This window comes from Balaenoptera ricei, chromosome 5 (genome assembly GCF_028023285.1).
Source record: "Balaenoptera ricei isolate mBalRic1 chromosome 5, mBalRic1.hap2, whole genome shotgun sequence".
NCBI classification, from domain to species: Eukaryota; Metazoa; Chordata; class Mammalia; order Artiodactyla; family Balaenopteridae; genus Balaenoptera; species Balaenoptera ricei.
In genome coordinates, this window is record NC_082643.1 from 23,822,437 (window position 1) to 23,850,260 (window position 27,824).

At 41.3% G+C, this 27,824-nt stretch overlaps 1 protein-coding gene across 22 annotated transcripts in view; it reads right to left on the reverse strand.

Moving 5' to 3' along the window:
- The window catches only part of MANBA (mannosidase beta), a 174,051-nt gene that overhangs the window by 48,599 nt on the left and 97,628 nt on the right, over positions 1-27,824 (reverse strand). For 21 of the 22 annotated variants that reach the window (XR_009503231.1, XR_009503238.1, XR_009503235.1 and 18 more), the window contains exons 14-17: positions 20,859-21,003; positions 10,687-10,829; positions 9,578-9,835; positions 6,284-6,832 (exon numbers count right to left, since the gene is read on the reverse strand). Coding sequence is in view for 1 of the 22 variants with exons in the window: in XM_059922492.1 (XP_059778475.1) it covers positions 6,608-6,832; positions 9,578-9,835; positions 10,687-10,829; positions 20,859-21,003 (771 nt within the window). In the remaining 21 variants the exon portion in view is untranslated. Of the gene's footprint in view, positions 1-5,524; positions 6,833-9,577; positions 9,836-10,686; positions 10,830-20,858; positions 21,004-27,824 lie in introns of those variants that run through there. The other variant, XM_059922492.1, reaches the window with a different exon arrangement.

Consider the following 27,824-nt stretch of genomic DNA (forward strand, 5'->3'; position numbering starts at 1 on the left):
TAAAACTGTCACTATTTGTAGATGACATGATGCTCTATATAGAGAACCTTAAAGTCTCCACACAAAAACTATTAGAATAAATGAATTCATCAAGGTAGCAGGATACAAGATTAATATACAGAAATCTGTTGCATGTCTTTACACTAATAATGTAATATTCGAAATAGAAAGTAAAAAGTAATCCCATTTAATATTGTGTCCAAAAAATACCTAGGGGGCTTCCCTGGTGGCACAGTGGTTGAGAATCTGCCTGCCAATGCAGGGGACACGGGTTCGAGCCCTGGTCTGGGAAGATCCCACATGCCGCGGAGCAACTGGGCCCGTGAGCCACAATTACTGAGCCTGCGCGTCTGGAGCCTGTGCTCCGCAACAAGAGAGGCCACGATAGTGAGAGGCCCGCCCACCGCGATGAAGAGTGGCTCCCACTTGCCACAACTGGAGAAAGCCCTCGCACAGAAACGAAGACCCAACACAGCCAAAAATTTAATAATTAATTAATTAATTAATTTTTAAAAAATACCTACGAATAAACTTAATCAAGGAAGTGAAAGACCTATACACTGAAAACTATAAAACATTGATAAAGAAAACTGATGGTGATTCAAAGAAATGGAAAGATAACCCATGCTCTTGGATTGGAAGAATGTAATACTGTTAAAATGGCATCATACCACCCAAAGCAATCTAAAATTTAATGCAATCACTATCAAAATACCCATGATATTTTTCACAGAACTAGAACAAATAATCCTAAAATTTATATGGAACCACAAGAGACCCTGAATTGCCAAAGCAATCCTGAAGAAAAAAACAAAGCTGGAGGCATAACCCTTCCAGACTTCAGACTATACCACAAAGCTACACAAATCACAGTAATCAAAGCAGCATGTATTTGGCACAAAAACAGACAAACAGCTCAATGGAACAGAATAGAGAGCCCAGAAATAAACCCATGCACCTATGGCCAGCTAATCTACGTCAAAGGGAGCAATAAGAGTCAATGGAGAAAAGACAACCTCTTCAAAAAGTGGTATTGGAGAGCTGGACAGCTACATGTAAATCCATTAAACTAGAACACTCCCTCACACCATATACAAAAATAAACTCACAATTGTTTAAAGACCTAAATATAAGACAGGACACCATAAAACTCCTAGAAGAGAACATAGACAAAATATTCTCTGACGTAAATCATTGTAATCTTTTCTTAGCTCAATCTCCCAAGGCAAAAGAAATAAAAGCAAAAATAAACAAATTGAACCTAGTCAAACTTTAAAGCTCTTGCACAGTAAAGGAAACCATCAACAAAATGAAAAAACAACCCATGTACTGGGAGAAAATATTTGCAAACAATATGACCAATAAGAAGTTAATATACAAAATACATAAACAGTCCATGCACCTTAATATCAAAAAACAAACAACCTAATCAAAAAACAGGCAGAAGGGGCTTCCCTGGTGGCACAGTGGTTGAGAATCTGCCTGCCAATGCAGGGGACATGGGTTCGAGCCCTGGTCCGGGAAGATCCCACATGCCGCGGAGCAACTGGGCCTGTGAGCCACAACTACTGAGCCTGCGCGTCTGGAGCCTGTGCTCCGCAACAAGAGAGGCCACGATAGTGAGAGGCCCACGCACCGTGATGAAGAGTGGCCCCCGCTTGCCGCAACTAGAGAAAGCCCTCGCACAGAAACGAAGACCCAACACAGCCAAAAATAAATATAAATTAATTAATTAATTTAAAAAAAAAAAAAATCAGGCAGAAGACCTAAACAGACATTTTTCCAAAAAAGACATACAGATGGCCAAAGTCACATGAAAAGATGTTCCACATCACTAATTATTAGAGAAATGCAAATCAAAACTACAGTGAGGTATCACCTCACACCAGTCAAAATGGCTATCACTAAAAAGTCTATAAATAACAAATGCTGGAGAGGGTGTGGAGAAAAGGGAACCCTCCTACACTGTTGGTGGGAATATAAGTTGGTGCAGCCACTATGGAGGTTCCTTAAAAAACTAAAAATAGAGTTACCATATGATCCAACAATTCCACTCCTGGGCATATGTCTGGAGAAAACTCTAATTCGAAAAGATACATTCACCCCAATGTTCACAGCAGCACTATTTACAATAGTCGAGACATGGAAGCAACCTAAATGTTCACTGACAGATGAATGGATAAAGAAGATGTGGTATGCATATGTATATGTGTGTATGTGTATATATGGAATATTACTCGACCATAAAAAAGAATGAAATAATGCCATTTGCAGCAACATGGATGGGCCTAGAGATTATCATACTAAGTCAAGTAAGTCAGACAGAGAAAGACAAATGCCTTATGATATCACTTATATGTGGGATCCAAAATATGACACAGATGAACTTATTTACAAAACAGAAACAGACTCACAGATGTCGAAAACAAACTTATAGTTACCAAAGGGGAAAGAAGGTGGGAGAGGGATAAATTAGGAGCTTGGGACTAGCAGATACAAACTACTATATATAAAATAGATAAACAACAAGGTCCTACTGTATACAGCTGGTATACTGAATCACATTGCTGTATACCACACACTAACACAACATTAAAAATCAACTATAATTCAATTAAAAATTTTTTTAATTAATAAAATAAAAAGTAAAAAAAAATTGAAGTGGATCTCTTGTCTACAGTACTAAAAAAAAGATGTTATATACATATATACAATGGAATATTACTCAGCCTTAAAAAATGAAATATTGGGACTTCCCTGGTGGTCCAGTGGTTAAGAATCTGTCTTGCAATGCAGGGGACACTGGTTCAATCCCTGGTTGGGAAACTAAGATCCCACACGCCGCAGGGCAACTAAACCCATGTGCCGCAACTACAGAGCCCACATGCTCTGGAGCCCACGCACCACAACTAGAGAGCCCGCGTGCCACAACTACTGAGACCACTGAGCCCACACACTCTGGAGTCCACACGCCACAACTAGAGAGAAGCCTGCCCACCGCAAAGAAGAGCCCGCGTGCCTCAACGAAGGATCCTGCATGCTGCAACTAAGACCCAATGCAGCCAAAAAATAAACAAATAAATAAATATTTTAAAAAATGAAATATTGCCATTTACAGCAACATGGATGAACCTAGAGAATATCACACTTAGTGAAGCAAGTCAGAGAAAGACAAATATTATACACTATTACTTACATGTGGAATCTAAAAAAATAATGCAAATGAATCTATATACAAAACAGGAGGGACTTCCCTGGTGGTCCAGTGGTTAAGACTTTGCCTTCCAATGCAGGGGGTGCGGGTTCAACCCTTGGTTGGGGAGCTAAGATCCCACATGCCTTGCGGCCAAAAAAACCAAAACATTAAAAAAACAGAAGTAATATTGTAACAAATTCAATAAAGACTTTAAAAATGGTCCACATCAAAAAATATTTTAAAAAAAAAACAAAAAAACAGGACCAGGAACAGACTCACAGACAGAGAAAACAAACTTATGGTTACCAAAGGGGAGGAGAGCGGAGGGCAAAGCAGGAGTATAGGATTAACAGATACACACTACTATATGTAAAATAGATAAACAATAGGGATTTACTGTATAGCACAAGGAATTATATTCAATATACTGTAATAACCTATAGTGGTAAATAATCTGAAAATACATATATATAAGTGAATTACCTTGTGGTACACCTGAAACTAATGCAATATTGTATTAGCTATACTGTAATTTTAAAAAAAGAAAGAAAAAAGGCATCTGCCTTTATTTGCTTCATTTATACCCTTGCTTCATGTACTGAGTGATAATGATGTTAAAAAAGTATGACTAGCGTTTATTTTGTTCCAGACCCTATTTGTTTAATTTTTACCACTACCTTTGAAGGTTAGAGATTACTATCTCCATTTTACAGATGAGAAAACTAAAATCTAGAAGATCAACTGGTTGCCCAAGGTCACACAGCCAATAAGCCTCAGAACTTGGGTTCTGACTCAGGTCAGTGTGGCTGGAAGCCCTGCCCTCTCTAGACAAGAGGGTCACACCACAGAATGGTGCCTCCATTTACAGAGCCTTCACTAAGTGTCAGTACTGGGCCGAGCCCATGAACCACATTTTTAATTTATTCTTCAAAGCACACTTACAGGGACCTCCCTGGTGGCGCAGTGGTTAAGAATCCGCCTGCCAGTGCAGGGGACATGGGTTCGATCCCTGGTTCGGGAAGATCCCACATGCCGCGGAGCAACAAAGCCTGTGCGCTACTGAGCCTGTGCTCTAGAGCTTGCGAACCGCAACTACTGAGCCCATGTGCCACAACTACTGAAGCCCATGCGCCTAGAGCCTGTGCTCCACAACAAGAGAAACCACCGCAACGAGAAGCTCGCGCACCACAACGAAGAGTAGTCCCCGCCCGCCGCAACTAGAGAAAAGCCCGTGTGCAGCAATGAAGAGCAAACGCAGCCAAAATAAATAAATTAATTATAAAAAAACCCCACACTTACAAGGTGAGTGTAATTATTCCCATTGTACTACAAGAAAACTGAACGTAGAAGTTAAATAACTTGATTAAGGTTACAGAGCTAGTAAGGGCAGAATTGCAATGTATTGGGTCGTTACAGAAAGATATTAGGGAAAAACCCAAACAAACTTTTTGGGTTTGGCCAACCCAATAAATTCTGGCCCATCAACTTCAAAGCCCACCTCACAGGGTACCTAGCACAGAAAAATGCTCTAGTGAATGGAGAGGTGTGTCCTCCCTGCCCCCAGCAACAGTGACAAGAAAGCGATTTAATATTTATCAGGTAGGAATCTTCTGGGTTACATCCCTAAGTCACAGCCTTTCATAAGGCTGTTATATATATTTTGAAATAACACATAAAATGAGGGAACTCATAGATACTGAAGGAGAGGCCTGGGTTGGCTGCATTTATTTTCTTTTTAGTCTCTGAACCATGGCCAAAAGTTTCTCAGCTTTAAAACCAAAACTATTATCTATTTAGTCTTGATTCTAAAGCCAGACTCTCACTGCCAGTCCATTCTATAACCAATTCCCTGATTCTTCTTAGAGAAGACCCCTCAAATATCCTGGATTAGATTCTTCAAACTCTTCAAGTTTATCAAACAGACTAAAAATTTGACCAGAGCTAAAAGGAAGTTAATGCCCAGCATGGTACTGGGCAAAACTGAGTGTTCGGGCTTCCCTGGTGGCGCAGTGGTTGAGAATCTGCCTGCCAATGCAGGGGACATGGGTTCGAGCCCTGGTCTGGGAAGATCCCACATGCCGCGGAGCAACTAGGCCCGTGAGCCACAATTGCTGAGCCTGCGCATCTGGAGCCTGTGCTCTGCAACAAGAGAGGCCGCGATAGTGAGAGGCCCGCGCACCGCGATGAAGAGTGGCCCCCGCTTGCCGCAACTAGAGAAAGCCCTTGCACAGAAACGAAGACCCAACACAGCCATAAATAAATAAATAAATAAAATTTTTAAAAAACTGAGTGTTCATGGAATGAGGAAATAATCCACAAATGAAACACCAAGTTGTCAATGCAATTTATATAACTTTAAAATTTTAACATAATTTCAAACTTACAGAAAAGTCGCAAAAGCAGAACAAAAAATTCCTACACACCTTTACCCAAACTGGCTACTTATTAACATTTTGCCCCCTTTGCTTCATTACCAATGTAATTTTATAAACATGATAATGCAGAATAAAATGATTTCATAGCAATTATAATTAATCAATATTTTTTAAGATGGTTCAAACTCAAGTTAAAGGGAACACCGCTTTGCTGCCAGGATCACCAAGTACAAATCTAACCACAGCCTTGAATTGGAAAGCTCACTGGATTCAACCAAATCTGAAGCCCATACATAACGATGGGTGACCTATGTCAGGACACCCGAAAGTTTCCAAAGTGACCATGGTGATGTCCATTTCAATATGAGCTTTTTTTCCAAAGGAGAATCATTCTAATGGCCTTTGAAAAAATAAACTATTATTGTTAAAACAATATTTTTAAAAAAACGTTGCAAATGAAAAAAGGACTCCTGCCCAAAAAGTAACTGCATGACAACAATCAACCCCCCAAACTTTCCGGCAATAGCAACCAATATGGCTACCACCCAGAAATCTCTTTCTGTTGTGACATTTGAATCTCCATTTCCTCTGGAAATAACAACAAAGCAGTTTCATTCTGATTATTTGGTATTTCTCAAAGCTAACCACGAGAGCCTACATGACCTCACGACCTTCCACATTTGATTCCACAGATACCGCAATAATCACGTACCTGTGATTCCCTTAAAGGGCTGCATGTGGACAGACCTCCTTCTGGGGCTTGGAGAGGCAGTTGGGTTATAACTGGTTCATGTGGTGCAAAAGCTGTGGGGGAATGGGCTAAAACCACAGTCCTGGTGCAGACTGGACGGCACCTAGGCACAGCTTTGTTGGAGGAGGACATCACCTGAGTACACAACCTTCCCTGGGAGAATGCACTGTACAAACTCTTCACCAAGTGGTTATGCAGACACCTGACAGCAAGCAGACGCATTTCCTGGCTTCTTCAACTTGGTTCTGGTTGCCTTCAGCTTCTGCAAATACAACCTGGATTCCCTCAGTAAATATCGGCCAGTGAAGTCACATGAAAAGATCGCTCCAATTCACTCTCGTTGGTGGGTTTCCAAGGGTAAAAGAATACAGTCCGTGTCTTCTCAGTCATGAGAAAACCATTGTCACTGAATCTCCCTGGGATGCTTCCTACATCCAACCAAACAAAGGGAGCAACAGCTGAGGTTTTCAGATGAAAAACAAATGTGTCCCCTTGCTGAGAGATGGCGGCCTGAAAGAAGAAGATAAATGAAGTGAAGGAGGAGGGCAGAGCTCTCTATTCTATATACAGCGCCCATCAGAACATGGACGTGGCTAACGAGTGCATTTCCTACTTTGCAGAACTTTGGTTCTGCAACTGCTAAAGTCATACATTCCATGCACTGTGTCAGATGCTAAAAAATACGTGGAAATGTGTTGAAGGCTGTGGAAAATTACCAAATTGTAATCTCAAACCGGGGGGGGGGGGGTGGAATATGTAGTCTCCAATTATTAAGGAGAATATTTCACATGAATCTCAAAGCCTTGTAGCTTTTACAGCTTTATAGCTTTTTCTCAGGGTCTCATCAAGAGAGGCACATTTCTGCACCAGGGCTGGGTGGTTTAAATGACTTTCTCAGAATCTGTGTGGAGCTGGGTACAGAGCACGGCCACGGTGCTCACCTGCTAGTCTTCCGAGGAGATCCTGCAATCTAGACAGCAGCCGGCCGGGCATCTCCAAAAGCTCTACCACTAGAGCTCTCTCTCTCTTATTGCATCGTCAGTAAAGTCACATTATTAGCACTTTTTTCTTATTCAGCTCAAATTAATTTGCTTTTCATATTACTCTTGACAGATTTACTAATGTTCATTCTTAGGTATCTATCACATTGTACTTATTTAGAATTTTTCAAGTATTCGTTTTATTTAATCTGAACCATCTAAATGAAATTATTTTCCTATTCATTTGGATATAAGTCCATCCAACTTTGAAATATTTGAAAAAATCTTCATAATGTGAATTCTCAGCTTTGTAATCTGACCCTTAACTTTCTTACTTTAATTTTTTTCCCTTCTTTTCTTAAATTAATTTTTATTGGAGTATAGTTGCTTTACGTTAGCACTTTTAACATGTGTGAATCCCACACGATATCAGCAAAGGAGAGCACAGTTTAAATCTTGTCACTCATTAGCCTCTTAGCACAGGCAGAGAGTGAGGCAGAGCTGCTTCCTGGAGGCTGGGGGTTTGTGAGCCTCTCTTACTGTGAGTACACAGTTGAGTGTGACCTGGTATTCAAGCCGTGCATCTGTCATGAAACATGACTCCAACACGCATACATGCCACGCCATAGGTTTGACATTATAGGTTATGTGTGACATAAAGAATTTCCAAGGGCAATTTTTACTATATATAACTTAACCCGAGACAGCATACAGGGTTCTGAGTTATTAACAAGAAACCCTACTTTGGTAGAAGCAAAAGAGAAACAAAATGTATTAGGTAGCTCTCAGAGGGTCAGAGATGCAGGCTTGAAGTTAGATGCCAAATTCCCAAATCATGCCACCCACCTATTCGGATGAAGACCCTAAAGCAGTTGCAGGCACACAGTTTACATGTGTAAACCACCACCAAGCCTGCAGGGAAGCCTCAGCTACTCTGTCCCAAGGCCAAGGCCAGAAGGGACACTGGCACCTGCTCACTCTTGTTGTTGCCTTCTTCTGATTGGAAACCTCATCTCTGCATGTCTGACTGCAGAGCCCAGAGCTCAAGCTTGTACTCTGGCTTCAGGGACACAGGGAGGAAAACCCAGTCCCCAGCATTGCCCTGAGGATAGTACATCCAAGTGCTTGGCCTACGTTAAGCCCACAATAACGTTAACTATCATTACTATTATGATTGTTATTGTTATTATATCCCTTTAGGATAGGCAAAGTCTCATTGAAATCCAACTGACGTAGGACAAAGGAAGAAGTCCTACCTCTCCCCCAGACCAGTTACCTCAAAGTAATGGAGGCCCAGGTGAGGAAAGAAAGATTTTGAAATCCTGTCTAGAGACTGCAAATTTGTCTACTACATAGTTTTGTGCTTTTTTTCTGGAAAGAAGCTATGTAAATGTATGTCATTTCCTTCATATTTGCCCTATATCAGTTGTTACAGATAGATTTCATTATGGGAATATTTCATTATTAGTTGGGAAGGAAGCTATGCTTTCATTTCAAGGACTGAGTTTCGATATGATTTCCAAAGCAAACGTAAAAAATCCTCTCACTTAAGTCTTTTCAATGAAATCTAAAACAAACTTAAAATTGATTAAAAATAGAGAATGAAAATATTTTTCTAGAAAGTTTCAATCACTACATGGAGAGGGGGAAAGGGAAGGAAAGGTTTTCAATCAACTAGACAGATTCCAAATTTTCTAGCTACACAATTTTTATAACAACACATCCTATCCCAATCATCCCTTTTTTTCCCTTGGCAGTGATAAAGAGATCTGGTGACTGAGCAACATGGAAGCAATAAATCAGAGAGCAGAGTGAAAATTTTTTAAATGAACAGACTCTCCTTAAAAATGCAAAATTAAGAGTGCTTCTACCGGGCTCCAATGTTTCCTGGCCACGGACTTTAAACACATTACTCGGTCCCTCGTTTGCTCACTTGTATATGCAGATGATACTACTTCACGGTTGATGCAGGAAAGGCCCCAGGACAGACAGAGCCTGGAACCTAGAGGAGGAGCAGTCAGTGGTGATGACTCCTGCTGCCTCGCCCTCCACTGCACCAGCCTGACTACGGAGATGTGATGGGACAGCAGGGGTGGCAGGAACCTCAAGCTTTGACAAATGCTGAATTAGAAATAAAAAGTATTTGCTCTTTGCTTCCAGTGGGAAGGGGCCAATCTCCCCCGGGTCCCAGCTAAGCTCAGTACCAAGGAGAAATTTTGCAAAAAAGCAGGACAGCTCCACAAAGCCACGGTGACCCCAGACCACTGGTGCTTACGGTGATATTTGCCTTGTGGAGCCCCTTGGCCTCCTTTGGTGAGGACAGGAAGTGATAGTTGGTTGGGCTCAAGGGCTCCCTGTCACTTGACAGGTAAAAGGAAACCACACAGCTCTGTCGTGTACAATTTGTACATCCTCTTAATAACTCAGCTACTGGCTTATCATAGAGAAGAGCAGACCCCCCTGCTTTCATCACAAAAGGCTTCGTCGTCTCAGAGCACACGGGCTCCAGGGAACTCCATGTGTGGACTCTCACCTGGGGAGAAACAAGACAGAAAAAAACCAAACATTCTTAGTTACTATTCTTTTTTAGAGAATAATAGTAGTAATAATAGATGAAAGTCAGAAGAGCAGAACTGGTTAAGAGACTGTGAAACTTGGGTTTAACCTCAGCCCCACCAAGTACTTGTCATGTAACCAAGAAGTTAACTCCTCAAAGTATCCATTTCTTCAAACGTAACATGAGAATAATAACAGCACTAACTCCACAGGCTGTTGTGAGAATTAAGCAATTTATGGAAGGCACAGGACCTGGCGCATGATAGTTAATTCATAGACTTGACCTGTTCTCAATGTCCTCCTAACTGTAGCCACCCAAGACTTCTTTGAGTTTCTATCCTTTCTTTTACCTAAAATTGTTTTAAATACAAGTTCATTTTTCCACATATATATTCTGAATAATTTTACTGATTTCCACCTTAACATACTGTTTTAAAGGATTTCTTTTGGTAAAGTTTAGCCTATTTCCAGCTTCTCATGATTATAAATAACCTTAGATTTAACTGGCATTTTACAGTTTACAATGCACAGTCATCTAATGACTGTATTCACTATCCATAGAAATCCTTTAAGAAGGCAGGCTGGTGTCATTTTACAGACGAGGAAACTGAACCAAGACATTAAGGTCATAGAATAAATGGCAGAATTTTCCCCTGAATATAGGTTTTCCAATTCCAAGAACAGCTCATTTTCTGCTGCAAGCACTAGAGATATTTTGATACAAATTAATTTCTCTTTTCTTTTTTCCAAAAAAGAATAGAACCAAATAACTAAAGAAATCTAAAATTCGCCCTCCACCACAGAGAGAAAAAAATCCAAGCAACTTACGGTAAGCATCATCTTGTGGTCTGAGTGAAGGTCTGACACACCATAGATGAAAAACACACCTTCATTCTCAAAACCCACTGGCAACAGCGGAGCGAAGAAATGCCGAGCAAAATAATGAAGCATTTTCCACTTTCCTCCATACTCTAAAAGGAATCAGTTGGGTTAGGAAACAAGGGTCAAGCAGTCGGAGCCATCATCCACATGGCCCAGCTGTGTAACCTGTCGTAATTCAGGGCACTGAGCACAGAAGGGAGAGCTGACAGTGGAGGGAACCCATGTTTGTTGAGGGCAAGTAGCATTTTTGGACATCACCTCATGTCAGCCTCAAATCTGAGTGAGGCAGCCATTAACATCGCTCTTTTCAAATGAGGAAACGGAGCTCCAGCAGTTAAGTCAAACATGCCACTGGCAGTATTTTGAGCCCAGACCTGATTCCTAGCTAGCACTTTCTCATATGCAATTCTGCTTCCAGAAGCCCAATGTACCGATGTTCCTTTTCTCTACATACACATGAAAAAGGGAGTCAGTAGCACTGGCAGTGAACATCTGTTACAAATATTCATTTCGCTAGTATTACTTGGCGAAAATACTATTATAGAGGCTGGCCAAGATGGTGGAGTAGCAAGACCCTGAGCTCACCTCCTCTCATGAGCACACCAAAATCACAACTATTTACAGAGCAACTATTTATGAGAAAGACCAAAATCTAGCAGAAAAGATCATCTACAACTAAAGATCTAAAGAAGGAACCACAACAAGATGGGTAGGAGAGGCAGAGCTGCACACAGTCGAGACCCACACCCCAGGAGTGGGTGACCCACACATGTAAGAATAATTACAACTGCAGAGGTACTCCTCAAGGAACGAGGGGTCTGAGCCCCATATTGGGCTCCCCAGCCCAGGGATCCTGCACCAGGAAGACAAGCCCCCAGCCCCCAGAATGTTTGGCTTTGAAGGCCTGCAGGGATTAACTTCAGGAGTCCCAGAGGGCTGGGGGAAATAGAGATTCCCCTCTTAAAGGGCGCACACAAAATCTCACACACTCCAGGAACCAGGGCAGAAGCAGTAATTTGAAAGGAGCCTAAGTCAGACTCATCCGCTGATCTTGGAGAGTCTGCCAAAGAGGCAGCAAGCAACTGGAGCTCACCCTGGAGACACAGACACTGGCAAGCACCATTTTGGAATCCTCCCTCTAGCTGATTGGCAACAGGACCCAGCCTCACTCACCAGCCTGTTCACACCAGTACTGGAACGCCTCAGGCCAAGCAATTAGCTGGACAACCATCAGCAGACAGGCTGCCTTAAGACCTCCTGAGCCCAAGGCACCTCAGGACATGGTCCTGTCCGCCAGAGGGCCCAGGACCCAGCACCATACAACAGTGTGCAAGCACTAGCCTCAGGACCCCCAGGGCCTGGCAGCCAGAAATCCTGGGACCCAGGTCCAGCCACCAGCCAGCCAGCACTAGCCCCAGAACATCCTGCGCCTTGGCTTCACCCACCAACAATTCAAAATCAGCTCTGGGACACTGGGCCCTGCAGCCAGTGACCCTAGGAGTCAGCTCTGCCCACCAGTGGGCCAGCACTAGCCCCAGGACCCAGATTCACCTACTGGCTCCAGGATCCCCTGGATACCAACTCCACCCACCAATGGGCAGACACCAGCCCCAGGACCACTGCAGTCCTACAGCCTACCTTGTTGGACACAGCCAACACAGCAGATTGGCACCAGCCCCAGGACCCCTGGGCCTGGGCCCCACCCACCAGCAGACCAACACCAGCTCTGAGGAACCTTGGATGCCTCAGCCAGCTGCCCTGGGATCCAGCCCCACTCACCAATGGGCCAGCACCAGCTTTGGAATACCCCAGAACCTGCAGCCAGCCATATCAGGAACTGGCCCCACCCACCAGCAGGCCAACACTAGATCCAGGAACCCCAGCCCTGTAACCACCCACCCCAGAACCTGGCTCTGCCCACAAGTGAACCAGCAGTAGCCCTGGGACCCTCCAGGGTTCTGCAACCAGCAGCCTCATGACCCAGCCCCACCAACCAGTGGCTGACAGGGTCCACACAAGGCAGGGCCTGGAAACCAATTGGGCCAAAGGCCAGCCATGCCTACCAGACCAACGACATCAGTAAGCCCGCCACACAGAAGGACCCATGCACCCCACATAGGGGGCACCCCTAGAGCATATAGCTCTGATGACCGGAGGGGAGTGAGCTGCTGGGACGCACAGTGTATCTCCTACAAAAGGCCACTTCTCCAAGATCAGGATACATTACCAACCTACCAGATACATAGAAATAAAAAAAGAGCAAGTTAGACAAAATGAGGCAACAGAGGAACATGTTCCAAACAAAGGAAGAAGATAAAACCCCAGATGAAGAACTAAGTGAAGTGGAGATAGGCAATCTACCTAAGAAAGAGTTCAGGGTGATGATCATAAAGATGATCAAAGAATGCAGGAGAAGAATGGAGGAACACAGTGAGAAGTTTAACAAAGAGTTAGAAGATATAAAGAACTAAACAGAGAAGAAAACTACAACAATTGAAATGAAAAATACACTAAAAGAAATCAACAGTAGATGAAATGATACAGAGGAATGGATCAGGCAGATGGAAGACAGAGTAGTGGAAATCACTGAAGCTGAACAGAAAAAAGAATAAAAAGAAAAGAGAACAGTTTAAGAGACCTCTGATACAAAATCAAGTGCACTAATATTCACATTATAGGGTCTCAGAAGGAGAAGAGAGAGAGAAATGGGCAGAGAACATATTTGAGGACACAATAGGCTGAAAACTTCCCTAACCTGGGAAAAGAAACAGACATGCAGGTCCTAGAACACAAATAAGATCAACCCAAAGAGGTCCACACCAAGATACACTGAATTAAAATGGCAGAAGTTAAAGAAAGAATATTGAAAAGGGAAAAGCAACAAGTTACATACAAAGGAACTCCCATAACACCATCAGTGGACTTTTCAGCAGCTCTGCAGGCCAGATGGGAGTGGCACAATAAATTTAAAGTGATGAAGGGAAAATCTACAAACAAGAATACTCTACTCAGCAAGACTTTCATTCAGATTTGATGGAGAAATCAAAAGTTTTACAGACAAGCAAAATCTAAGAGTTGGGCACCACCAAACCAGCTTTACAAGAAATGGTAAAGGGATTTCTCTAAGTGAAAAAGAAAAAGCTACAAATAGAAACATGAAAATTATGAAAGGAAAAAACTCATTGGTAAAGGCAAATATTAGGTAGTAAATCAACCATGTACAAAGCTAGCAGGAAGGTTAAAAGACAAAAATCATCTATATCTACAATAATTAGTTAAGGGATACACAAAACAAAAAGATGTAAAATATATCAAAAACAATAATCAGGACTTCCCTGGTGGTCCAGTGGTTGGGACTTCACCTTCCAATGCGGGAGGTGTGGGTTCGATCCCTGGTCAGGGAGCTGAGATCCCACATGACTTGTAGCCAAAAAACCAAAACATAAAATAGAAGCAATATTGTGGCAAATTCAATAAAGAGTTTAAAAAAAACCCAATAATCATGGTGAGGGTGGGGGAGTAAAAATGCAGGGTTGTTAAAATGTGTTTGAAATTAAGAGATCAGTGACTTAAAATAATCATATATATTATATTACATTACATTATATTATATATAGATTGCTATATATAAGCCTCATGGTAACCACAAACCAAAAATCTACGATAGATAAACACCAAAAAAGAGAAGGGAATCCAAACATAACTAAAGATAGTCATCAAATCAAAAGGGGAGAGAAGAAGAAGACAGGAACATCAAATCAAATCAAAAGGGGAAAGAAGACAGGAACAAAAAAAGAACTACAAAAAACAACCCCCAAACAATTAACAAAATGGGAGTATATACCTATCAATAATTAAATGTAAATAGACTAAATGCTCCAATCAAAAGGTATAGAGTGGCCGAATGGATATAAAAACAAGACCCATACATATGCTACCTATAAGAGACTCATTTTGGATCTAAAGATACACACAGACTGAAAGTGAGGGGATGAAAAAAGGTATTCCATGCAAATGGAAATCAAAGGAAGTTGGGATAGCACTATTTATATCAGACAAAATAGACTTTAAAACAAAGACTGTTACAAGAGACAAAGAAGGACATTACATAATGACCAAGGGATCAATCTTATATAACAATTGTAAATAGATATGCACTCAACATAGAAGTGCTATATACATAAAGCAAATATTAACAGGCCTTTAGTGACACATTAGACCAAACGGACTTAACAGATATTTAGAACATTCCATCCAAAGCAGCAGAATACACATTTGATTCAAGTGTAAATTGAACATTTTCTAGCACAGATCACACGATATGCCACAAAACAAGATTCAATAAACTTAAGAAAGTTGAAATCATATCAAGCACCTTTTCCAACCACAACCCTATGAGACTAGAAATCAACCACAAGAAAAAAACTGCAAAAAACACAAAGATGTGGAGGCTAAATAATATGTTACTAAACAACCAATTAGTCACCAAAGACAAAGAAGAATCAAAAAATACTTGGAAACAAATGAAAACAAAAACACAATGATCCAAAAATCTATTGGATGCAGCAAAAGCAGTTCTAAGAGGGAAGATTACAGTGATACATGTTTACCTCAGAAAACAAGAAAAATTGCAAATAAACAACCTAACACTATCCCTAAAGGAACTTAGAAAAAGAACAGCAAACAAAACCCAAAGTTGGTAGAAGGAAAGAAATAATAAAGATCAGAGCAGAAATAAACAAAATAGAGACTTAGAAAAAATAGAAAAGATCACTGAAACCAAGAGCTGGTTCTTTGAAAAGATAAACAAAACTGATAAAACTTTAGCCAGACTTATCACAAAAGAAAGAGGGCTCAAATCAGTAAAATCAAAAATGAAACAAGAGACAATACAACTAATACCAAAGAAGTGCAAAGAATCATAAGAGACTACTATGAACAACTACACACCAACAAATTGGACAAGCTAGAAGAAATGATAAATTCCTAGAAACATATAACCTTCCAAGACTGAATCATGAAGAAATAAAAAATCGTAACAGACCAATTACTAGTAAAGAGACTGAATCAGTAATCAAAAACCTCCCAAAAGGGCTTCCCTGGTGGTGCAGTGGTTAAGAATCTGCCTGCCAATGCAGGGGACACAGGTTCGAGCCCTGGTCCAGGAAGATCCACATGCCGTGAAGCAACTAAGCCCATGAGCCACAACTACTAAGCCTGTGCTCTAGAGCTCGTGAGCCACAACTACTGAACCCGCGTGCCACAACTACTGAAGCCCGCGCACCTAGAGCCCGTGCTCCACAACAAGAGAATCCACTGCAATGAGAAGCCTGCACACTTCAACAAAAAGTAGCTCTTGCTCGCCACAACTAGAGAAAGCCCGCGTGTAGCCAAAAATAAATAAATAAATAAATAAATTTTTTTTTTTAATTAAAAAAAAAACTCCCAAAAAACAAAAGTCCAGGACCAGATGGCTTCACTGATGAATTCTACCAAACATTCAAAGAAAAATTAATACCAATCCTTCTCAAACTCTTCTAGAAAATGGAAGAGGAAGGAAGCTTCTGAACTCATTCCATGTGGCCAGCATCAACCTGATTCCAAAACCAGGCAAAAACCATATGATCATCTCAATGAATGCAGAAATAGCTTTTTACAAAATTCAACATCCATTTATGGTAAAAACTCTCCATAAAGTGGGTATGGAGGGAACATACTTCAACATAATGAAGGCCATATATGATAAGCCCACAGCTCACATCGTACTCAACAGTGAAAAGCTGAAAGCACTTCCTCTCAGATCAGGAACAAGACAAAGATGTCCACTCTCCCAGTTTTATTCAACATAGTACTGGAAGTCGTAACCACAGCAATCAGACAAAGAAAAGAAATAAAAAGAATACAAATTGGAAAGGAAGAAGGAAAACTGTCACTGTTGGCAGATGACATGATACTAAGAAAATCCTCCTGCAGTATAAAAAAACAAACAAACAACAAAAAAAAACAACTAATACTAAACTTTCTTTGGGTTATTTGTATGGAAATATGTTAATATAAATGTTTCAGACATTACTTGAAAAAAAAAAAAAAAAAAGGAAAATCCTAAAGACAGCACCAAAATCTACTAGAGTTCATCAATGAATTTGGTAAAGTCAAAGGGTACAAAATTAATATACAGAAATTTGTTGCATTTCTATACACTAACAACAAACTATAAGAGAGGAATTAAGTATACAATCCCATTTACCATCACATCAAAAAGAATAAAATACCTAGGAATAAATCTAACTAAGGAGGGAAAATACCTGTACATGGAAAACTATAAGACACTGATGAAAGAAACTGGAGACAACACAAACAAGCGGAAAGAGATACTGTGTTCATAGATGGGACTAACATTGTTAGAATGACCATACTACTCAAGGCAATCTACAGCTTCAGTGCAATCCATATCAAAATACTAATGGCATATTTCACAGACTAGAACAAATAATTCTAAAATTTGTATGGAAACACAAAAGACCCCAAATAGTGAAAACAATCTTGAGAAAGAAGAATAGTGCTCTAGGTATCATGCTCCCAGACTTCAGACTATACTACAAAGCTAGTCATCAAAACAGTATGGTACTGGCACAAAAACAGACACATATATCAATAGAACAGAATAGTGAGCCCAGAAATAAGCCCACACACTTATGGTCAATTACTCTACGACAAAGGAGGCAAGAATATACAATGGAGAAAAGACACACTCTTCAATGAATGGTGCTGGGAAAACTGGATAGCTACATGTAAAAGAATGAAATTAGAACATTTTCTCACACCAGTTACAAAAATAAACTCAAACTGGATTAAGGACCTAAATGTAAGACCAGAAACCATAAAATCCCTAGAGGAAAACATAGGCAGAATACTCTGACATAAATTGTAGCAATATTTTTTTGGCTCTGTCTCCTAAGGCAAAAGAAACAAAAGCAAAAATAAACAAATGGATCTAATTAATCTTAAAAGCTTCTGCACAGCAAAAGAAACCACAAACACAATGAAAAGACAGCCTACTGATTGGGAGAAAATATTTGCAAATGATACGACCAACAAGGGGTTAATATACAAAAATATATAAACAGCTCATACAACTCAATATAGAAAAAACAAACAACCCAATCAAAAAATGGGGAGGAGAGCTGAATAGACATTTCTCGAAATAAGACATACAGATGGCCAACAGGCATATGAAAAGATGCTCAACATTGTTGATCATCAGGGATGCAAATCAAAACCACAATGAGGTATCACCTCACATCTGTCAGAATGACTATAATCAAAACGACCGCAAAGAATAAATGTTGGCAAGGATGTGGAGAAAAAGGGAACCCTCCTACAGTGTTGGTGGTAATGTAAATTGATGTGGCCACTATGGAAAACAGGATGGAGGTGCCCCAGAAAAAACTAAAATTAGAACTATAAGACCTGGCAATTCCACTCCTGGGTATATATCCAAAGAAAATAAAAACACTAATTCGAAAAGATACATGCACCCCAATGTTCACTGCAGCATTATTTACAAGAACAAAGATGTGGAAGCAACCTAAGTGTCCATCAACAGATGAATGGATAAAGAAGATGTGGTGTATATATATATATATATGCAATGGAATATTACTTGCCCATAAAAGTATGAAATTTTGCCATTTGCAACACATGGATGGACCTGGGGGGTATTATGCTTAGTGAAATAAGTCAGACAGAGAAAAACAAATACTCTATATGTTATCATTTATATGTGTAGTAAAACAAATGGATGAATATAACAGAACAGAAACAGACTCACAGATACAGAGAACAAACTATTGGTTACTGGTGGGGAGAGGGAAGGAGCAAAGTGCAACATAGGGACAGCAGATTAAGAGGTACAAACGACTATGTATAAAATAAATAAGCTACAAGGCTTTACTGTAGAGCACAGGGAATATAGCCAATATTCTATAATAACTTTCAATGGAGTATAATCTATAAAATTTTGAATCACTATATTGTACGCCTGAAACTAATATTGTAGATCAACTATACCTCAATAAAAATAGATAAGTAATAAATTAAATATTTTTTTAAAAAAATAAAGTTACTTAGAACTCAAAGTCTCCTTTTCCCATAGGCACAAAATCCTCTGAGTGAAACAAAGCAACCACAATCACAAATATGGCTGGTAAGTTCAGACTGGAGGGGAACATCCAAACGCATGACAATTAATGACAATTCCTCAAATACAATTAGAAGCTATCAAAACCCTGCAGAATCCTGTGCCCTGTTGGCATCTCTGGTATGCTAAACCCACAAACTAAAAAATATTTCAACATGCCTCTATTTCAGAAAGAAGATCCTTCTCCACAAAACCCTGCATCACCAGATAGCTTCAGAGAGAGGTATACAGTGAGAGGGAGAGAGAGAGAGAGAAGGGGGTGAGAGAGTAAGATGAGGGAAAGTGGGTGGGAGAGAGGGGGAGACAGAATGGGGGAGCACTTCCAGAATTCACCAGTGCAAGCTGTTGAGATGAAGGAACACGGTTTTGAGGTTAAGCTAGAACTGATTTCTTTAGGTTTTGCAAAAGTTCAACTATCCAACACTTCAATTCCAACTCTTAGTATTTCCCCTTAAAAATAACAATGAGAGGGGAAGGGCGGAGAGGCCTTTCCAATTAGATCTATGAAATGAACTAGAACTTATATTTGGAAAGTTTTCTGCTAAATGGAAAATGGCTTGGACCTGAGATAACTTAAACACTCTCACATGTGACATCCATTACAGGAGAAAGACTTCAAATGTGTGGTTGCAGCAATCAAGGCCACAAACAGAAGACATTCAAGAGAACAGCAGTTGAAGCAAAAGGTCTCAGTGATACACACCTTAGTTACTGAACGGTGACACCCCCAGGAGATGGTGACCCTCTCCTCGAATGCATTGTCCTGCCAGAGTTTAGAAGGCAGACAAATTCTTACTCTGCCATCATACTCTTAAATCCTTTCTGAAGAACACAGGGTCATTTAAGGGAAGAGTTACAGAGCCTGGGCTCTCCCATTTCTTGAACCGAACTCAGCTTCAGAAGACCACCACCGCATCCGCAGATAGGAAGCAGGGCCAGGCCCCAAGTGTCTCTGAACAATATCTCTTTCTCCAGTTTAAGCGTCCCAGAAAGGCTATTCCCCTAGCATCTACCCCCTGATTCTCATTCAATACCCTTTTCTCTGGTTGGTGGAGATCAAGAGTTTGATCAGGGAAACCTGATCAAGACTGCAGTTCCCTGCAGGAGGTCATGAGCACCGATCAAAGCATGTGGGGAAGGAACTCTGTGATCTGCATTCTCAGCTTGTTTAAGAGCCTCACCCAGCAAGAGGGCCTTCTTACTTTATGGCCTTGCCTCATTTTTGACCCAAAACTTTGGTTTATATCATTAACTGAACTTGGCTTCAAATCACCTCTAGTGAAGGCCAACATTCATTATTACACCTTAATTTTTTTTAATGCACCAAAATAGATGAAATAATTCAAACTGCAAGTACAATGTCAGCCATCTCACCTGCTCCTCGTTGAACAGACAGGTTCACCTGATAACCCTTCTTACTTGGATTTCTCACTCAACTCCCTTTCCTCCAAGAGATCAACAGGGCAAAAGAAAGATGACCTGATGGACTTGAAGGGGAGTCAGCAAAGGGACATTTTAACACTTAGCTGGGCCAAACTTTCCTGTGGTTGAATTCTCCTAAACAGAAGAAGCGGTGCTTATGTAAATCTCCTTTTGCCCTGGAAAGTCCTCTTAAATAAATTCAAAATTCTAAGCAACAATTAGAAGACACACGGCTGAGATCTTCACGCCTGAATCTTTCCCTTCCTTCGCCTGCTTTTGTGACTGCACAGCTCAGAACTCATTGTGCTCTAAGGCTCCTGGAAAGACTGTGAAGGTGGGAGAGGAGGCCACAGCTCCGAGACCAGCAGCCGGACGGCCTCCTGGCCCTGGAGTCCTGCTTGGGTTCATCTGACCCCTCCAGCTCTGTGCTCTCTCAGTGCCTCTCCCCACAGGTATGGCTTTCTCTCACTCACACAAAGAATGCTGAAACACTTACCTAGAGAAGACCAGGAAGGAGCCTGCCAGATGTCATTCAACTGCCAATAAAGTGCCCCCATGGTGTGCCCTTCTCCATACACTATCTCGCTGCGACTGCGACGGTAGAATTCAGTTTCTGTTTTGACACACTGGGCCTGCATCACCTGATTCAGGGGAAAACATTAAAACACAGGTGTTTTTCAAATGAACTTATCTGCAAAACAGAAACAGACTCACAGATATAGAGAACAGACTTGTGGTTGCCAAGGGGCAGGGGGAGGGTTGAACTGGGAGTTTGGGGCTAGCAGATGCAAACTACTATATATAGAATAAACAACAAGGTCCTACTGTATAGCACAGGGAACTATATTCTGTATCCTGTAATAAACCATAATGGAAAATATGAAAAAGTATATATATGTATAACTGAATCATGTTGCTGTACACCAGAAACTTACAACATTGTAAATCAACTACACTTCAATCTTAAAAAAAAGATTATTCAAAAAAAGAGCTTAGTCCATTGCAAGATTAAAAAAAAAACACAGAAAAAAAAAAACACAGGTGTTTTTGTTTGAGGTAGGCTGTCTAGATCTGAGAAAATTATAGGCTTGAATAAATTTGGGAATTTAATTACCATTATATATACCATCATTATACTAGATCTGGAACCAACCCCTTAGTATGAGAAGCTGTTGTCTATAACAGCTGGGTTTGGGGGGAAGCTTGGTATTGGGCTTAACAATGGGTAATCAGGTAATCATGGAAATAGGATGGTGTAAAAGGTTCTTTGCTAACGATAGTGGAGGCAATGATGGAAAACAAAGACGATGATTCCAGAGCAAATGCTATATGTAGTCAAACACTAAGTTTTGGGCAGTGATGGGTTTTACTAACACATTCGTGGCTATTAAGAAAATAGTTTATTAGAAAAAAGTTCTATAGAAAAAGAACTATATTATGACTCTGATATTGTCAAATCCCTAACCCCTTTCTTCTAGTCAAGCACTTGTTTTTATATCATGCCTTTTGATAAGGTAAAACTTCTTATGAATGCAATTCCTTCGTTATATCAGAACAGATGGTAAACTGCAACAAAGAGACAAGTAAATTTAGTTCTTATTTAAGAGGCATGAAAAAACTTCATGCAAGACCCTTAATTACTGTCATCATCATTGAAAAACCAGTCTCCTTTATTGCTGCTGTTACTGACACTGTGGGTATCACATCTCTGAGCTTGGAGCTGTAGTTAGGAGAGGCTCATGAATAAGAGGTCACTGGGCTCATTAGGAGAGGTCACCGAGGAGAACCTGGAGAGACAGTCAGAGCTGCAAGGATTCCCCAGTCAGAGAAAAGGACGGCCTTAGAGTAGGGTCTGGATTTTCACAGAGGAGGAAAAAGAGGGATGCATATATGGCCACTAGAAGACTAAGTTCAGATGCCTTCCTAAAAAGCTAGAAAAGCTCCAGTGAAGCCAGACCTTTAGATCGAGGAGAGCTGGCTAGTGAGGAAGTCACAGATGAAGTTACAACTTACATGAGGCAGAGCTGTAAAACTCCAGAAGGGTAAAGCGAGAAGAAATCATGGCCGTTCAATAAAAATTTAATAAATACCTACAGTGTGTGTTGCATGCTGGTAATGGTAAGCCCCTCTCCCAGCAAAAAAGAGACAGCCCACCCTTGTGGAGCGCATTGGCTTGTGTAGAAGACAGGCCTTAACCAAAGAATCACACAAATATATGGAAACTTTAAACAGTAATGAGGGCTAAGAAAGAGAGGGGTGTGATGTTAGGAGCCTGGATAGTAGGGGAAATGGGTCTAGCTGAGGAGGGGGATTGGCCTCGAAGTACGGGAAAGAGAAAAAGAGAGAAGGCAGAACCCTGCAGCCAGAGGGGACACGTGTGGTGAGAGGAGAATGCACAGCAAAGAACTGACAGAAGGCCAAGGCAGCCTGAACTCAGAAAGCCGGGAGCAAAGACAGCGAGACTGGTGAGATGCGGGGGCAGACCTGGGAAGGTTTGGGATGCATCCTGAAGGCAACTGGAAGTCACAGAAAGCTTTTAAGCTAAAGGGTGAGTGAGCAGACTTGCATTTGCAACAGGCGACTGACCACTGAAAGGAGTCAGGGGATTAGAGGGTGTCTGGGGAGACCATTTAGAAATCTATTATGATCTTCTGGGTAAGAGATGATGTTAGCTGTGAGCAGGTAAAGAAACGCCCTTTCCATTCAGGAACCAGACCACTGGGAACACAGCAGTGACAACAGGCAAATAACACTCTAAAGAAAGTAAGAATCTCACGAACATAGTGGCAAGGGTGCCAGCTCAAAATGACCACAGGATACTCTCTGAATATATTAGTCTAGCATTAAGTCAAGGAATGAAATATGAAAAATAGGCCTAAGAACTATGATCTAGAAGAGTCAAGTTAATCTGCAATTATGAGATAGGCTGGGACCTGGGACCCTTTACCAGAGTGCTTGCACCTGGACAAACATCTCCGCAAGCAACAATGCAAAGAAACTATACAGCACTAAAACTAACTGCACACATGCACAGTGGGAGCAAATTATGAACAATAAGATACAAAAAGGCCACAAACCAACTGCCATTTCTGAGGTGCCGGAAGCAAAAGCAGGCTACTGGGCGTGACCCCTGCACACAGCACCACCAGGGGGTGCGCAGACCACCTAAACTACGCCTCCCAGCCAACGCACCAGTCCACCTCCAGCCTCACCCCTTTTAAGGAGCCAGGGAACCAACGGCACCTGTTACTTGTTTTCGCTCCCTCATGCTGCAGCTTGAGTCCTGATAAAGCCTTGCCTGAAATTCTCCTCTGGCCTCTTACCAATTTCTATGGATTAAGAGTCCAAGGACCCGGGTGAGTAACAATTAGACTCAGGATCTCTAACCAAGTTCCTTCTAAAAATACCAATCTTGTCGGAACTAAAGAAGAAAGAGATTCATCTACTTCTAGGCCTGGATAGCTAGGCATAGAGAAATCAAGCCCCTTGATTAAACGTTCACATGTTTGTCGAGTTACTGTACAAAATCAGCGTTGTGGAGCGATTTCTAGAAAGTTCAGTGAAGGTAAAGCAGCCAAATGAAATCTTAGTGGAAACAGAGCTGAGGGCAGCACCAATTATCAATGCATGCCCCCTAGAGATTTAACCTCACATCAGCATGGAAAGTAACCTTTGTTTTTAAAATTTGATAACATCTGAACTTATTTAAATCACCTGAGCCCCCAAATGACGTCCCCACCAACCAAGCTAAAATTGGCCCATGGGCACAAAACCAAGCAAGCCACAGCCCCTGCCCTGCGGCACACACACCCGAGGCACTGAACAACAAGAAGTCTCTGTTCTCATCCTGAGATTCCTGAAAAATCGGCTAAGGCTTTATGGACTGTGTGTAAAGGGGTCACAGGAGGAGAAGATGAGGAAGCCCTCATCACACCAATAAGGAACACACGGGGAGAGGTATTCTGATCACCAGACACTCCAGAGGTGCTAGCCCAGCCCTGACAGGCCAAGCACGGGCATCAGATGGCGACCACCATGGACACTCCACTTTGGGTGTTGGCCAACAATTCTGGAACTTCCAGGATCTGAAGTATCTCCAAAGCCTGATACACCAAGGAAGCCAAAGGACCTGCAATATTCTGCTATGGGACTTGGTTCAGCATGGACTCACGAGTAGAATGGAGGGAGGGGCGTCACTCAAGAAGTTTGGGGGGCTTCCCTGGTGGCGCAGTGGTTGAGAATCTGCCTTTCAATGCAGGGGACACGGGTTCGAGCCCTGGTCTGGGAAGATCCCACATGCCGCGGAGCAACTGGGCCCGTGAGCCATAATTACTGAGCCTGTGCGTCTGGAGCCTGTGCTCCACAACAAGAGAGGCCGCGATAGTGAGAGGCCCGCGCACCGCGATGAAGAGTGGCCCCCGCTTGCCACAACTAGAGAAAGCCCTAGCACAGAACCGAAGACCCAACACAGCCATAAATAAATAAATAAATAAAATTTTAAAAAATAAATAAATAAGTTTGGGACTGGAATCAGTTTCCTTGGATCCAGATTTATAAAACAGGGTGAATAGGAGAAAAGTAAAAAATCAGAATTTTGAGGTGGGGAACAAAACATCAGTGTATACCAGGGTAGGAAATTAAGTCATCTCTTTCAGGCAAAAATAAAAACTTCTAGGACAAAGCCACATCTATTGAAACAGTCATGCTTGTGCTTAGTTGGATCTAATCCAAAGGACGATTAGATATTTTACTGAAGGGCTTGGTAGAGGTGACCTGCATTTTCTTCATGGTGAATTTAAGCTTCTTTTCAGGGGGAAAAAGTCTGATGAGTGGCAAATTTTTTACAATGCTCCAAATTCCTTCCTGATCTTTGTTAACATACACTGTAACTCATATACATTTATAATTTTGTATTCTACTCTCACTTAATTTTCACATGTGTACATTTCCATGTGATGCCCTGGCATTTTCTATATATCTCTGTGCTCTAAATGGTTATATAGTTATACCATAGTTTGATGAATCATTCTCCAGTAATTATTAGGCATTTGAATGGTTTGCAGATTTTTTCTTTAAATACAAGAGCTAAGAACATTTTATGTCCAAATTAATTTCTTTGCCTCTTGTGTTGTCTCTTTTGGTAATGATATATGACACATTTTAAAGTCCTTGTTGCATGTTGCTATATTATGTTCCAGTCAAGAGGCTGCCATAAACTGCAAGCCTCCAGGCAGAACTCAGCCCCACGCAGGTTTTAACTGGCTCACAGAGCGGGTGCTTTTTGTTTCTTCTTGCTGTCGTTTAATGTCTTAAGTCAGGGCCTGTATGCTCCATTTTGCCACAATCCCCAATAATCAGACTCTCATCCATTTAAATTACCTGCCCGGCCCCTACAAACATTTGAGTTTTCAGTCCCTGAACTATTTCAATTCTCAGAACTACCTGCAAAATATATTTATTTCTGTATATCTATTCTAACAATTTCCTAGCTGTAATTTGCCTTTTCTGGTTTAATAGGTAAACATTAGCAATCCTTTTAAACTCAAAAAAATTTTTAAGGCAAGCAGGACTCCTAAGCCTTGCTAGGAATGAAAGGAAAAGAGCACTAAGCAAGCTCTAACTAGTGGCCTATCACACCTGAACTTAGTGTGAAAGTGATAACCAAGGCTCTTCGGTGCTCCGGGTTCTGGCATGTGCACCAGGCAGTACCCTCCACAGGCAGATGGTGCCACGCCTATAACATGGATCTGGGTTTATCCACACCAGTGGGTGCCAGTTAGGGCTAATGAATGACACCTTTGTTCATAAAAATGCAGAAGGCCATTGCCCACTATCCATCTTAAAGGGAAAATGTACAATCCTACTTCCCTGGGGAAAAAAAAAATCTCTGCAACTGCCTCTTTCCCTTTAAAAATTGTACCTGTATTTATATATTCATGCATCTTTTCCTAAAGAAAGCAATCTTTATATATGAGAAGGATAAATGCTTAGTCATTTCCTAGGTTACTCAGTCCCACTGTTAGCAGACAAATCTTATTTTAGTTTCAAAAATATGCCTATTTTCAGCAGCTTGCTTGATTACACTTATGAAATCAGTCTCCTTAGAGAAACATGGTATGGGAAAAAGAAATTGGACCAGGACACCAAGACCTAGGTTCCAATTCTAGCTCTGCCACTGTGATGAAGGTTGCTGCCTACAAAAACCCATTCTCCCCTTCCTCCAGAGTGATAGAGTTGTAGCTGGGCTACATGCTCAGAACCACACCCTCTACCCTTGGAACTAGGAGAAGCCATGTGATAAGTTCTCCTGATACGATGGTTTTTATATACTTTATTTACTTAAAATTATCCTGGGGCTTCCCTGGTGGCACAGTGGTTGAGAATCTGCCTGCCAATGCAGGGGACACGGGTTCGAGCCCTGGTCTGGGAAGATCCCACATGCTGCGGAGCAACTAGGCCCGTGAGCCACAATTACTGAGCCTGCGCGTCTGGAGCCTGTGCTCCGCAACAAGAGAGGCCGCGATAGTGAGAGGCCCGCGCACCGCGATGAAGAGTGGCCCCCGCTTGCCGCAACTAGAGAAAGCCCTCGCACAGAAACGAAGACCCAACACAGCCAAAATTAAATTAATTAATTAATTTAAAGAATAATAATAAAATAAAATAAAATTATCCTGACAATAAGAATCTTCCAATAAAGCCATTTTTTAACTGGAGATAATTCATACTATACAATTCACTCTTTTACAATTTATAATTCATTGGTTTTTAGTATAGTCACGGGTTGTGCAGCTCTCACCACTGCCTCATTCCAGACTATTTTCATCATCACCCTCTAAAATCTGTACTGGTTAATCTGTCCCTCCTCATTCTCCTCTCTCCTCTGCTTCTGGAAACCACTCATCTACATTCTGTCTCTATGGATTTGCCTATTCTGGACATTTCACATAAGTGGAATAATACAGTATATAGCCTTTTGTGACTGGCTTCCTTCAGTTAGCCTAAAGTTTTCAAGGTTCACCCATGTTGTAGTATGTACCAGTATTTCAAACCTTTTTATTCTGCTGAATACTATTTCATTGTATGGATACGCCACATTTTGTTTATCCACTTATTGGCTGATAAACATTTGGATTGTTTTAACTTTTTGGCTATTATGAACATTTATACACAACTTTTTGTGTGAACATGTTTTTACTTTTCTTGGATATATACCTAAGAGTAGAATTTCTGTGTCCTATGGTAACTGTTTAACTTTTTAAGAAACTGACACACTTTTCCACAGTAGCTGTACTATTTTACATTCCCACCAACAACATCTGAGGTTTCTAATTTCTTCACATCCTTACTGTGATGGTTAACTGTATGTGTGAACTCGACTGGGTTGAGGGATGCCTACACAGCTGGTAAACACTGTTTCTGGGTGTGTCTGTGAGGATGTTTCTGGTGAGTCAATAGACCGAGA